Consider the following 12,140-nt stretch of genomic DNA (forward strand, 5'->3'; position numbering starts at 1 on the left):
ACAGACCCCCACCCTCAGACACGGCCAATTGTGTCCGTAGGGACGCCTGACCAAGCCGGAGGTAACACAGGGATTCGAACCGGCACTCCCCGTGTTAGTAGGCAACGGAACAGACCACTACGCTACCAGGATGCCCCAGTGTATTATTCTTACCCCAAATTACCAACAAATAGTACAAACTGCAGAGAAAATGCCTTTTCACTAGACCAGCTCTTTAACGTCCCCTCTTGTCATTCTTAACTAGGAAGGCAAAGAACATATCCTCCGGTAAAGGCCTTTTTAAAATTTTATTTAAAAAAAACATGAAAAAATAGAACAGTGTGTATTAAAATGCCTTCACCCACATGGCTTATGTTTGCATAGCGCTACCTCTGGGTGGAGAAATATTCCTTGAAAGAAGAAGTTTGCAGTTTCCTCATTCAGCCTCAGCCACGCTCACTCCTCAGACTGCAAAAAGCTGAACTGAGGACCACAAGTAAGACCGCCGTGACCGGGACACGTGAACATCACTTCTGCCAACACAACAAGGAAGCAGAAACAGGGACAAACAAACACTCAGAGAGGAAAAGATAGGCCACAAACTGGGACCAGGTAAGACTACTTACGTTTCTGAACATTAGAAGAAAGAAAAAAACAAAAACAAAGTAAAAACGTAGATGCTCTCCCACTAAAGTAAAAGGTAAAAGGAGGTACACAGGTCCAATACAGGTAACATCTTCGGTTCATGCACGACACCTCTGACCACTTAAATAAATATGAAGAGTTGTGGAGGCTGGGAATGGTAAAGGTTACTATCAGACACGCAGATCTTGAAGCGTCCACAGATATTTAAAAGAAATATTGGTAGCTGGTAGTCGGAGGAGTCGAAGGAAAGTGTGGCACAGTTTGTTTTTGTTTTTTTGGATTCACAATGTTGGCTTAACAAAGAGGCCGAGGCTCGGTTTCTCCCTCACACACGTTGGAGGCGTCATCCGCCATGGTGACCTCGGAAGAGACGGACGGGAAGAGCTCGTCATCCGTCAGCATGCTCTGCAGAGATGAACACACATCTGTGAGTTTAACCCCGGAGTTTACAGACACGAAAACCTCTCCCCAGACACACTTTGTAGACCTCCAACAACGAGCCAGTGATGTCTGATTTTACTACTGTCTTTGCTCGGGATTGGTCAACAAGAATAAACGCGCAAAACCAACGTCAGCTGCTTTGTATGATGATTTTTTTTTTTGGGTGCTTTTTCTCCCCAATCACACTTGGCTAATTTCCCCACTCTTCTGAGCTGTCCTGGTCGCTGCTCCACCCCCTCTGCCAACTACCACATGCCTCCTCCAATACATGTGGAGTCACCAGCCGCTTCTTTTCACCCGACAGTGAGGAGTTTCGCCAGGGGGATGTAGTGCATGGGAGGATCACGCTATTCCCCCCTGTTCCCCCTCCCCCCCTGAACAGGCGCGCCCCGACCGACCAGAGGAGGCACTAGTGCAACGACCAGGGCACACATACCCACATCCGTCCCCCGCCCCTGACATGGCCTATTGTGTCTATGGGGGCCCCCGACCAAGCCGGAGGTAACACGGGGATTCGAACCGGCGATCCCTATGTTGGTAGGCAACGGAACAGACCGCTACGCCACCCGGACGCGTATGATCACAGGTAAGGGAAAAAAAAAATCTCTTACCGTCAGATTGTTGATGCCATCAGAAAATGCTCCTATCTGTCTCACAGTCCCCTCTGAGTCCTCCATCTATAAAACAAACACAAACCGCTTTGTGCCAAAATCTATGAATGAAATGAAAACATTCAACAAGAACGACGTTTCAGGACCCGAGCAATAATTTTCACTGGCTATTGTATGAAAACAAAACACTTTTTGTTTGGAGTAACATGATGGGGTTGCACCCAAACGTGGCTTGACCAGCCTGAACCAGGTCTGCTTTAACCATGATGTTAACAGTTTCTATGTGGAGACTCATACTTGTTCCAGATTGTCGAGGTTGTCCTCGTAGAGCCGCAGGCCTCTCTGGAAACTGCTGCTTTTGGGCATCTCCACGTTCATGGGGCAGATGTATTCATCGCTGTCCTCCTGCCGCTTCCTCCTCAGATTCCCAAAGCTACCGAATGAGAGCCGTCTGGGCTGAACACAGGAAGAGACGGTAACCAGGTCAGCGGACTGAACCACAATAACCTCAGCATCAAAACCGTCCATGTCACCGAGACGTAGACCCGGTCAACAGCGGAGAAGAAAAAGCCGTTTATACTGCGCTGTGATGTGAAAATGAGAGGTAAGGGTTTTCAGCACAGTAAGGACAGAAGCGGGAGTCCCTTCTAAACTGGCGGAGAGGTTTCACCGACCTTGACTTTGGCGGTGGCGGTGAGGACGGCGTAGTCTGGATTTTCCAGACAGTCCTGTTTGAGCCGCTGGGCCTCTGAGCCGATGAGCAGGTGGAAGTGTGTGGCCAGGTGGCGTCTCAGCAGGGTCTTACTGGGAGGGATGTTGAGCAGGAGGGCCAAAGTTTCCACATTGAAGCGGGGCTCCAGCACCTTTGATGTGACATTTAGACATTTGACATGACATGACATGACATATGGTAGACATGAGAGCAAAACAAATTAGGAATTTAAAATTTTTGTTTTGGAATCCCCCCCCCCTTTTTCTCCCCAATTGTATCCGGCCAATCACCCCGCTCTTCCGAGCCATCCCAATTGCTGCTCCACCCCCTCTGCCGATCCAGGGAGGGCTGCAGACTACCAAATGCCTCCTCCGATACATGTGGAGTCGTCAGTCGCTTCTTTTCACCTGACAGTGAGGAGTTTCACCAGGTGGATGTAGCACATGGAAGGATCACGCTATTCCCCCCAGTTCCCCCATCCTCCCTGAACAGGCACCCCGACCGACCAGAGCAAGCGCTAGTGCAGTGACCAGGACACATACCCACATTCGGCTTCCCGCCCACAGACACGGCCACTTGTGTCTATAGGGACGCCCAACCAAGCCGGAGGTAACACTGGGATTCAAATCGGCGAGCCCCGTGTTGGTAGGCAACGGAAAATTAGGAAATTAAGAGAACGTACAGAGAGCACCTGCTTGGTATTTAGAAAGAAAAGGGGGAAAAAGCCAACTGCCGTGGATGAAACAAGAACATCAGTTTTCCTCTCTTGTCCAGAATCCGCTCACCATGAGTCCACCATGCACTCCGCTGCCCCGCAGGTTGGGGGCATACTCAGCCAGGTCGACAGACCGCAGCCACTCCATCACCCTGTGGTTCGTCCACAGGGAGATCTCTGCCGGTGTGATGTTGTTCTGGAAGAAGTGAGCACAAAACCCAGTGACGGAAATCTGTTTTTAAAAGCCGAACTACTTCACATGTCGAAACGAGGCGCAGGTATGATGAGCGGTGTCGTTTCCACGCACCTCATCGGACGGCCGCCGTCTGAGACAGTTTGGATCGTACAAGTAGAGGCGGAGGACCTGGATGGCCCTCTTGATGCTGAGGTGATGAAGGACACTGCCCACCTTCAGAGACAGCAGGTCCTCCTGGAAAACGGGACACAAGGTCAGTCATTTCAACACCACAACACCCACATGCTGTCACAGATGACAAGAAATACCCCCAAAAGACATCTGAAACTTTCAGAGGTGGGTAGTAACGCGTTACACTTACTCCATTACATGTACTTATATGTATATATACGTTTAAAAAAAATTGTTCTTCATACCCTATTAAACCTAAATGTAAAGTTACTGAGATAATCACTGTATGTTTTATATCGTTAATGAGGACCTGGTTGACTGCTCTTCCTTTTTGAAGGACTCAATTGTTAACTGTTTTGCACTTTAACATTGATGTCATAAATTGCATCTAATGAAATTACTACTTGAGTATTTTTTACAACATACTTTTTTACTCTTTCTCAAGTAGTTATGTTTACTTGAGTAAACATTATAAAGTAACTATATTTTTACTTGTGTACCATTTTTGTTTACTCTACCCACAACAGGACATTGTTAATTAAACCATATTAAATTTACATAATTCGTGCCATTTGCTGAATGAATTTATCCAAAGCAGTTTTCACATGACGGCGTCCATCTTTTCCCAGCATAGTTAAGTTATGGCTGTCACAACAGACTTCCCGTAAAACACAGAAAATTGAATCAGTTCATCTGGACACAATGTTTATTGAGAGAAACGTTTCATCACTCATCTAAGTGACCTCTTCAGTTTCAGCTGACTACAGGTATCCCCACCCTTATAAACAATACGCATAATGACCAAAACCAACGATCGGTTTCATATGCAAAATACTGTGACCATTAACTAGAGTTACAATGGTCATGTGTACTATTCACAGAGGATTGGAGAATAGTTGCAATCACAACATTGTAAGATGGTGACAGATGTACTCTTAGCCCCCCCCCCCCCCCTTGGTTCAGGGATGGTCGTTCCCTCTTCACATAGATGGCCTCTTTGACTCCCCGTTCAAACCAGTGTTCCTCCCTATCAAGGATGTGTACATCCTCATCTCTGAAGGAGTGGCCACTGACCTGTAGATGGGTGTAGACTGTAGATGGTGTAGACTGTGGAGTCCTGGCCTGATGTGTTAGCTCTCCTGTGTTGTGCCATCCTCTTGGCCAGCGTCTGTTTAGTTTCCCCCATGTACAAGTCACGACAATCCTCCTGGCACTTAACAGTGTACACTATAGTGTTCTGTTTGTGCTGGGGGACCCGACCTCGGGGTGGACCAATTTCTGGCGCAGCGTGTTTTGAGGTTTGAAAGCAACTGAGACGTGATGTTTGGAAAATACATGTCTCAACTGTTCCGACACTCCCACCACATACGGAATCACCATTGGTTTATGCTTAGACAGCTGTTGTCCTTCTCCTCTCTTCGATTGGCTGGTGCACTGTTTGGGCGTCTTCCTGGCTTTGACAAATGCCCAGTTAGGATAACAACACTTAACCAGGGTCTGTTTAATGTGGGATTTCTCCCCTTCCCCGGCCGCTGTGTCGGTGGAGACGTTGTCAGCTCGGTGGTACAGCGTCCTGATGTCTCCTAGTTTGTGCTCCAGTGGATGATGAGAGTCAAACCTTAACTACTGATAAGTATGTGCTGGTTTACGGTAAACATCAACAATCAAATGTCCCCCATCACCAACTGCAGTTTCACAGTGTAAGAAGGCTAACCTGTCGTTTCTCACATCCTCCCTGGTGAACGTGATGTGGTTGTCTACAGAGTTAATGTGGTCAGTGAAATGTGTCCTGAGATTTAATTTTAACCCAGGTGTCGTCCACAAATCTGAACTATGGCTATGTGGTGTCCCTGGATAGGACAGTTGAGACTGAAGAGGTCATTTAGATGAGTGATGAAATGTTTCTCCTTATAAACGTTGTGTCCAGATGAACTGATTCAACTTATTCAACTGATTTCCTTACCTGGATTATTGAGCATGCATAAAGACATTCACAGTAAAACCTTGTAGTAACATATTGTTGATTTTTCGAGGCTGCTATGGTGGAGAACAGACTGATTTCTCGTTAGAAGAACCTGAAAGGGTATAAAAATGACCAACCAACTCACCACAGTCATGTAGTGTAGCATACGCCCGTCAACACGGCCCTCATCAAACTGATTCTTATACTGTGGTAGGCCAATGTCATCCAGCCATCCTGGGTAAATCACAAGAAAAAAAAAAACAAACTTGTTCCAACCTCTCTACATATAAACTCATCATCCCAATCATGTATTATTATAGTTCCTGACCATGGACTAGTGACTCAGGCTGTATTTTGGATACTGTAGTTGTGTAGTTAGGGACATGTGGCAGTCACCGTTTGCATTAAGGCTTTAAAAGGTTCCATCACAAGTGTTATTGACTTACTGGTCACCCAGTTGTGGTCAAGTTTGTTCTTGGGGTCTTCCTCCTCAGAGCCGAGCGCTCGCAAGGCCAGCTGCAGCTTCTTCCTGTGGAGCGCTTGCTTGATATTCAGCTCCTGGTGGTTTAAAAGACGGGAAGACAGAAGTACACATATTAAAACCCAGACAGACAGAAAAAACACAAGATTCTGGGTGGCACGGTGGCGCAGTGGTTAGCGCGGTTGCCTCACAGCAAGAAGGTCCTGGGTTTGAACCCCGGGGTTGCACAACCTTGAGGGTCATCCCAGGTCGTCCTCTGTGTGGAGTTTACATGTTCTCTCCGTGTCTACGGTGGGTTTTCTCTGGGTGCTCCGGTTTCCCCAACCGTCAAAAAGACATGTATGTTAGAGTTAATACTCCTGTCTGTGCCCCTGACCGAGGCATGGCAAGACCAATTAGAGTTGGTCCCCGAGTGCTGTACGGCGGCTGCCCACTGCTCCTAGCTACACAGCTATGACGGGTTACATGCAGAGAGGAATTTCCCTACGGAGATCAATAAAGTATATCAAAATAAAATAAAAAAACGGATGATCCGCTGTGGCGACCCCTAACGGGAGCAGCCGAAAGTAGTAGTAGTAGAAAATAAAATTAAAAAAAAAAAAAAAAACTGAGGCTTTGAAGCGTGCAAACATTAACGTGAAATACCATCTGTGCAGATGAACTCGTGCACCCGGGTGCACTGGAAGGTCCCCTGGTAAACTTGAGAGGAAAAACTTCGTCATTAAAAATGTCTGCATTCGACTTATTGCTTTGTACTTTTGGGGTGACGTTGTTGGAATATGAGAAGAGAGAATAGAAATGATGCAGCTAACTTAGAAATGGTGCTCCATCTGAGTGGGTAGTGCCTATTATCACCGACCATCAGGGAATGGCAGGGATTCATTTAGTCCCAGCCACGAAGTCATGAATTGCAAGCTGGGGACTCTTAGGAGGAAATCTTGTCAGTGTGTTAAAGAAAGTGAATTGAAGGACGAGGTGCTTTAAACTAGATTCTGGCTCTTTGGATATAAAAAAATCCCAAATTATACATTTCTCATCACTTCGGAGTGAGGAGAACATTTCTTCCATTGCTGGGTGAACTTGAAGGTGACATCGGGCCTCCAGCTTCAAGAAGCCATGGCATCCCTGCAATGACCGAACCCTTTTCTGTGCTGCATTTTACAGCTCAGTGCTTATTTTATTTATGTTAGATGGTATCCATCCATGATGCTGGAGACTATCCCAGCAATCATTGGGCAGAAGGCGGGAAGACACCCTGGACAGGCTGCCAGTCCATCACAGCGCGCAGGAAACCGGAGCACCCGGAGGAAACCCATGCAGACACAGGGAGAACATGCAAACTCCACACAGAGGACGACCCGGGACGACCCCCCAAGGTTGGACTACCCGGGGCTCGAACCCAGGACCTTCTTGCTGTGAGGTGACCGCGCTAACCACCATGCCGCCCACATTAGACGGTATGCCTATTGTAAATGTGTCATGTCGGGTTGCCAATCAAATGAACGCTTAACACTGTCAAATAAATCCAACTATTTTGTATATACTGTACTGAACATTGTACGTATACTGGTACGCCCTGTCATGTCCATCTGCTAACATCTATTTCAGCATCTCTGATATATTCTCTTCACTTTATCACCTCTTATTTTACTTGTATAAGTTAATCCTTGTGTATATATCTGAAGATTGTTGCGTTGTAGTGTTGTTATTCTATGCTAAGTACACTGAGAGAGAGACATGAAACCAGAGTCAAATTCCATGTGTGTGCAAACCTACATGGCCAATAAACATGATTCTGATTCTGAAACGGCAGCTGGATTTAAGAATCAGTGAATTGGTACGACACCCATTTACATTAAATCGGTCTTGGGAGAGTGAATTGGAGTCATGCCATGGGAGACACATTTCAAAATAAGAATCAGGATGTTCCTCTTCTACTGACGGAGTGTAACCCCACCTTCTCCATTTCATGTTGAGACGCCTGCAGCAGTGTTTGACCCGAGCGGATCCAGTCGTGGCCTTGGGCCACATACATCCCCAGACCCTGGTCCTGCAGCCACGCACACACCTGCTCCTTACTCCACTGGGAGAATGGGATGTCCACGGCACTGAGAGAAAGACAGAGAAAAGACAAAAACAGCAAATCAGTTTCTTCATATGCCACCAAAAAGACAAAAATAATAACAATAATTCTCTTGCTGAAAAAAAGTTAGAAAGGAGGCAGCAATGTAAGATTTGTATCTCTATTGTGGTCACCTACTTGGCGTCATACTTTAAGTCATGTGACCACCCGAGACGGGGACCGGCGGTGGCCCTGACCCCACCCCGTCTGAACTCCATCTCTGACGCCTCTTCAAGGTTGAAGGAAGTCGAGTGACTCCTCTTTAGCCTGCAAACATGAACATCATGTGATAAACCAAAAATACGAATGTGACCGGAAAATGGCACAGGCCGACAACCTGGGTGTTTACCTTCCAAAGAACCTCTTGAACCCTTTAGACTTCTTCTTGTTTTCTGGTGAAGATGGCAGGGCGGCTTCATCCTGAGTTTTACGTGGAGGAACACCCGCCAAGTCCAAGTGGTCTGTACCTTTCCGTTCTGACTCAGCTGTAAAGTAAATAAACCGTTAACACAACGGCTAAAATGTCTGGTATGTCTGTGAATGTTCTCATTAATCCAGGTCATGGTTATCCAAAGGAGTTGAATCAAGTGCAACTGGTATTGGTATATATCCGTGAAGATGTTTCGCCTCTCATCCAAGAGGCTTCCTCAGTTCGTGCCTTTCTGACTAGCTCTTTGTGCTCTGATGTTTACCAACGCCCGTAAACATCGGCTCACAAAGAGCCACGCATATCAATAGCTCTGACAACAACTCCTAGAGGATAAATTCTGAGTCTCATCACCAGCCAGTCAGACTAGCTTGTTCTAGTCAGAAAGGCACAAACTGAGGAAGCCTCTTGGATGAGAGGCAAAACATCTTCACGGATATATACCAAGTCCAGTTGCACTTGATTCAACTCCTTTGGAAAATGTCTGGTACAACAACAACAACAACAACAACACACGATCCGTCACCACTGCCGGCGGGTCAGGTGGCCTCCCGCTCAACATTTAAATGCTTCCACTTGGTCTCAAAACCAATGATACTACAACAGATCTCCCTGTTAAGCAAATGCCACAACACCCAAGGGTGTAAACCTGAAAAGCCATACAGGCTTCACACATTCAAAGCCTTACATGCAAAGGCCAAGTCACCTAAAAACTACAGAGAAGGGCTTGGTCGGGCGTCCCTACAGACACAATTTGCAATGTCTGTGTGTGGGAAGCCAGATGTGGAAATGTGTCCTAGTCATTTCACTAGCGCCTCCTGGTTGGTCGGGGTGCCTGTTCAGGTGGGAGGGAAAACTGGGGGGGAATAGCCTGGTCCTCCCATGCGCTATGTCCCCCTGGCAAAACTCCTCACTGTCAGGTGAAAAGAAGCAGCTGGCGACTCCACATGTATCGGAGGAGGTATGTGGTAGTCCGCAGCCCTCCCCGGAGTGGCAGAGGGGGTGGAGCAGCATCCGGGACGGCTCGGAAGAGTGGGGTAATTGGCCAGATACAGTTGGGGAGAAAAGGGGAAGAAGAAAAAACAACTACAGAGAAATCTTATGAGGTTGAGAGAGAAATAACTCCAGAGCTGCACGGGCTGTTAAGAGCCAAAGCAGCTTTGTTGCAGATGGTGTCATCATGGATCAGGGACAAGAGGAAATGATTAATTGAGCTTTGTTTTGATTCATATTGTCAGCCAATCGGGACAGAATTGGCGAAAAACACCCTCAAATTAAGTGAGATACAAGAAACTCCCGCCAAACAAAACAACATAATTTAACACTCACCAAACTAGTCTCATTCTTGCTACTTTCTCTTTGTTCATCATTTTGCAGCAGCAAAGGGAGCGTTTGAAAGCAGCAAATTTTCTGTGGTACATTAATGACGAGCAGGGGACGTCCATGTTCCCTGCTGAGGGTCTATCTATGTCTCACACTCCACTTTAGGCTGGGACTCACTCAGATTTGGGGCGCTGGCGGTCTGCTTGCCACCGCGCAGCTTGAAGAAGCCCCGGCCAAAAGAGGAGCGCATCTTCTTGGTACCAAAACTCTCATCGCATGTGGTGCTTGACTTAGTTCCTGCTCTGTTTTTAGTCTGTAAAGAAAAAAAAAAGAAGAAGGTTAAAACATGGAAGTCAAAGGATGCTCAAGAAGACATTATTTCACTGGGGATTTTAAAAACGGTTATTTGTAGTTTTTCCATTTCGTCACTAGATGTCACAAGAACACAATCTGCACTCCACGCTAAAAGAACAGACACTGGTCTTACACAAACCATTAAAACTAAATCTGTTCCCGTCAGTAGAGATGGACTCATCACCAGACGTGCTCACTCAGTTCAGTAGAGGCCTCTCTTTTGTTCAGTGTACAATGCAGAGCTAAAATACAGCACACACACTTCTGCAAGACAGTAAATGAGTGTGTGTGTGTGTGTGTGTGTGCCATGCATCTATACATCTGAACATGTGTGTTGTATCCCATACCTCTTAGTGCTCCTCACATTTTGTGAGGAAAAAAAAAGAAAAAAGACCATACTTGTTTTCAATGCTCCTTTTTTTTGCAAATAGCTTCTCATGTCTGTGCAGTATGCCATAGCATAACAGACATAATAAGCTGGTATATCAGACCATGTTCATATCTGTAGGAGGCTAAGTCTCACCTGGCCTGTACTGCCGGGTACGTGGGCCAAGTTTCCAGGTGGTGGGACATTCCGGGGGCTGCCATGATAATAACAGTTAGTCAGACCTTAAGTTGAGGGCCGCTGACAAACGTTAGGATAAATGACAACACCGGGGGGGGGGGGGGTGTTGTTGTAGAATGGGATGGCAAAGAGTCACCTTTCTGCTGCCTGTGCCTGTAGCTGCCTCTCCTGGTCCAGTTCATTCATTTCTGAGAGCACCGCTATACACGGGACAGACTGGAGAGAAAGAGGAGGAATTATACAGGATACCAGTTGAATCGAATCCCCATTCAAGTTAAGTGACATGTCATGTAAAAAGCAGGTGTAAAGATTAAGCCGCCATGTATTACAGAACAAATCACTCAGGATTCAGGATTCAATAATCTATTGCCATTTCAACGCTGAGTTGATAGGAGTTTGTTTTGGTGTGCTCAAGGCAGAAAACATGAAATGCAATACAGGATGGCCGCCACAACACAATAAAAGAATAAATTGAAGAGATAAAATAATAAAATAAATAATAAAATAAATAAATGCTTAAAGAAATCATTAAATTGTTCATGTCAGTGTAGAACCAAAAGTCAACCCAGAAGAGGGGGGAGGGAGGGAGGGAAAGGGAGAGAGAGGGAGGGAGAGAGAGAGAGGGAGAGACAGAGAGAAGGATAAACTTGCTTCGACTTTTCAAAACAGCAGATGTCAGATGAACTCATCATCGGGGATGAGGGGGATGAAGGGGTTACTATCGCTCCCTCTAATGATCAAAACAGGACCACTGAACTCTGAATCCCTGGGAACAGCAATGTTGGAGCTGGAGGCCCGAATTTGGGTTTTTCTAAGGAAGTCTCTAGTCTGGGGTTCATCCTGTATGTGAATTGTTTTGACAGAGGTGGTGTTTACCTCGCCCGAGCTCCTTCCTGTCTCCCCGTCCAATGTCGAATCCTCCTCCGCGGCTGCAGGAATGCAGGGATCATCGTAGTCGCCTTCGTTCAACTTCTCTGTCATGGGGACAATTAAGACCGTGATGCATGACTATCTGATGTGCTCTGTTCTGCAGAACATGTACCGAACCTGAACCCAGACACTTCATCAGCTCTTTATTCAATGTCATAAACAGCAAATACCTTAATAGTAGTGGGATTTATGATGTTGCCTTCGAGCAAGGCCTTACCTTTTACCAGTTCCTGCACTTTCTTGAACTGTGTGAGAGACTGCTGCAGCTCCTCTATCCTTCGCTCCTGTAGAAAAAGGATTACACACCACATTTTGAACGGGAGTCAATGTGCACGTCGTAAAGTTCCCAAAAGTTTTCCTTGAGCATATCGAAGTGGCAATTTTGAACCGCCACTTATAACGTCGGCGTCAGAGCGTGCCACACCTTCTCATCATTGGCTGACATCAGGGACTCCAGCGCCCTCTTCATCTTCAACATCTCAGAATCTGCAAAAACAAAAACAGC

The 12,140-nt window shown here is 46.4% G+C and overlaps 1 protein-coding gene across 2 annotated transcripts in view; it reads right to left on the reverse strand.

The window, feature by feature from the left end:
• Positions 1–274: 274 nt before the first annotated feature.
• The window catches only part of LOC130108990 (liprin-beta-1-like), a 29,030-nt gene continuing 17,164 nt past the window's right edge, over positions 275–12,140 (reverse strand). For both annotated transcript variants that reach the window (XM_056275667.1, XM_056275666.1), the window contains 17 exons: positions 12,060–12,121; positions 11,853–11,919; positions 11,582–11,679; positions 10,842–10,921; positions 10,664–10,721; positions 9,964–10,099; positions 8,386–8,521; positions 8,175–8,303; positions 7,872–8,022; positions 5,880–5,991; positions 5,579–5,667; positions 3,411–3,533; positions 3,174–3,299; positions 2,351–2,539; positions 1,974–2,132; positions 1,677–1,742; positions 275–1,029 (listed from right to left, as the gene is read on the reverse strand). In XM_056275667.1, the coding sequence (XP_056131642.1) occupies positions 919–1,029; positions 1,677–1,742; positions 1,974–2,132; positions 2,351–2,539; positions 3,174–3,299; positions 3,411–3,533; positions 5,579–5,667; positions 5,880–5,991; positions 7,872–8,022; positions 8,175–8,303; positions 8,386–8,521; positions 9,964–10,099; positions 10,664–10,721; positions 10,842–10,921; positions 11,582–11,679; positions 11,853–11,919; positions 12,060–12,121 (1,892 nt within the window). In that variant the 3' untranslated portion in view covers positions 275–918. The remainder of the gene's footprint in view (positions 1,030–1,676; positions 1,743–1,973; positions 2,133–2,350; positions 2,540–3,173; positions 3,300–3,410; positions 3,534–5,578; positions 5,668–5,879; positions 5,992–7,871; positions 8,023–8,174; positions 8,304–8,385; positions 8,522–9,963; positions 10,100–10,663; positions 10,722–10,841; positions 10,922–11,581; positions 11,680–11,852; positions 11,920–12,059; positions 12,122–12,140) is intronic.

Source organism: Lampris incognitus, chromosome 3 (genome assembly GCF_029633865.1).
Source record: "Lampris incognitus isolate fLamInc1 chromosome 3, fLamInc1.hap2, whole genome shotgun sequence".
Taxonomy (NCBI): Eukaryota; Metazoa; Chordata; class Actinopteri; order Lampriformes; family Lampridae; genus Lampris; species Lampris incognitus.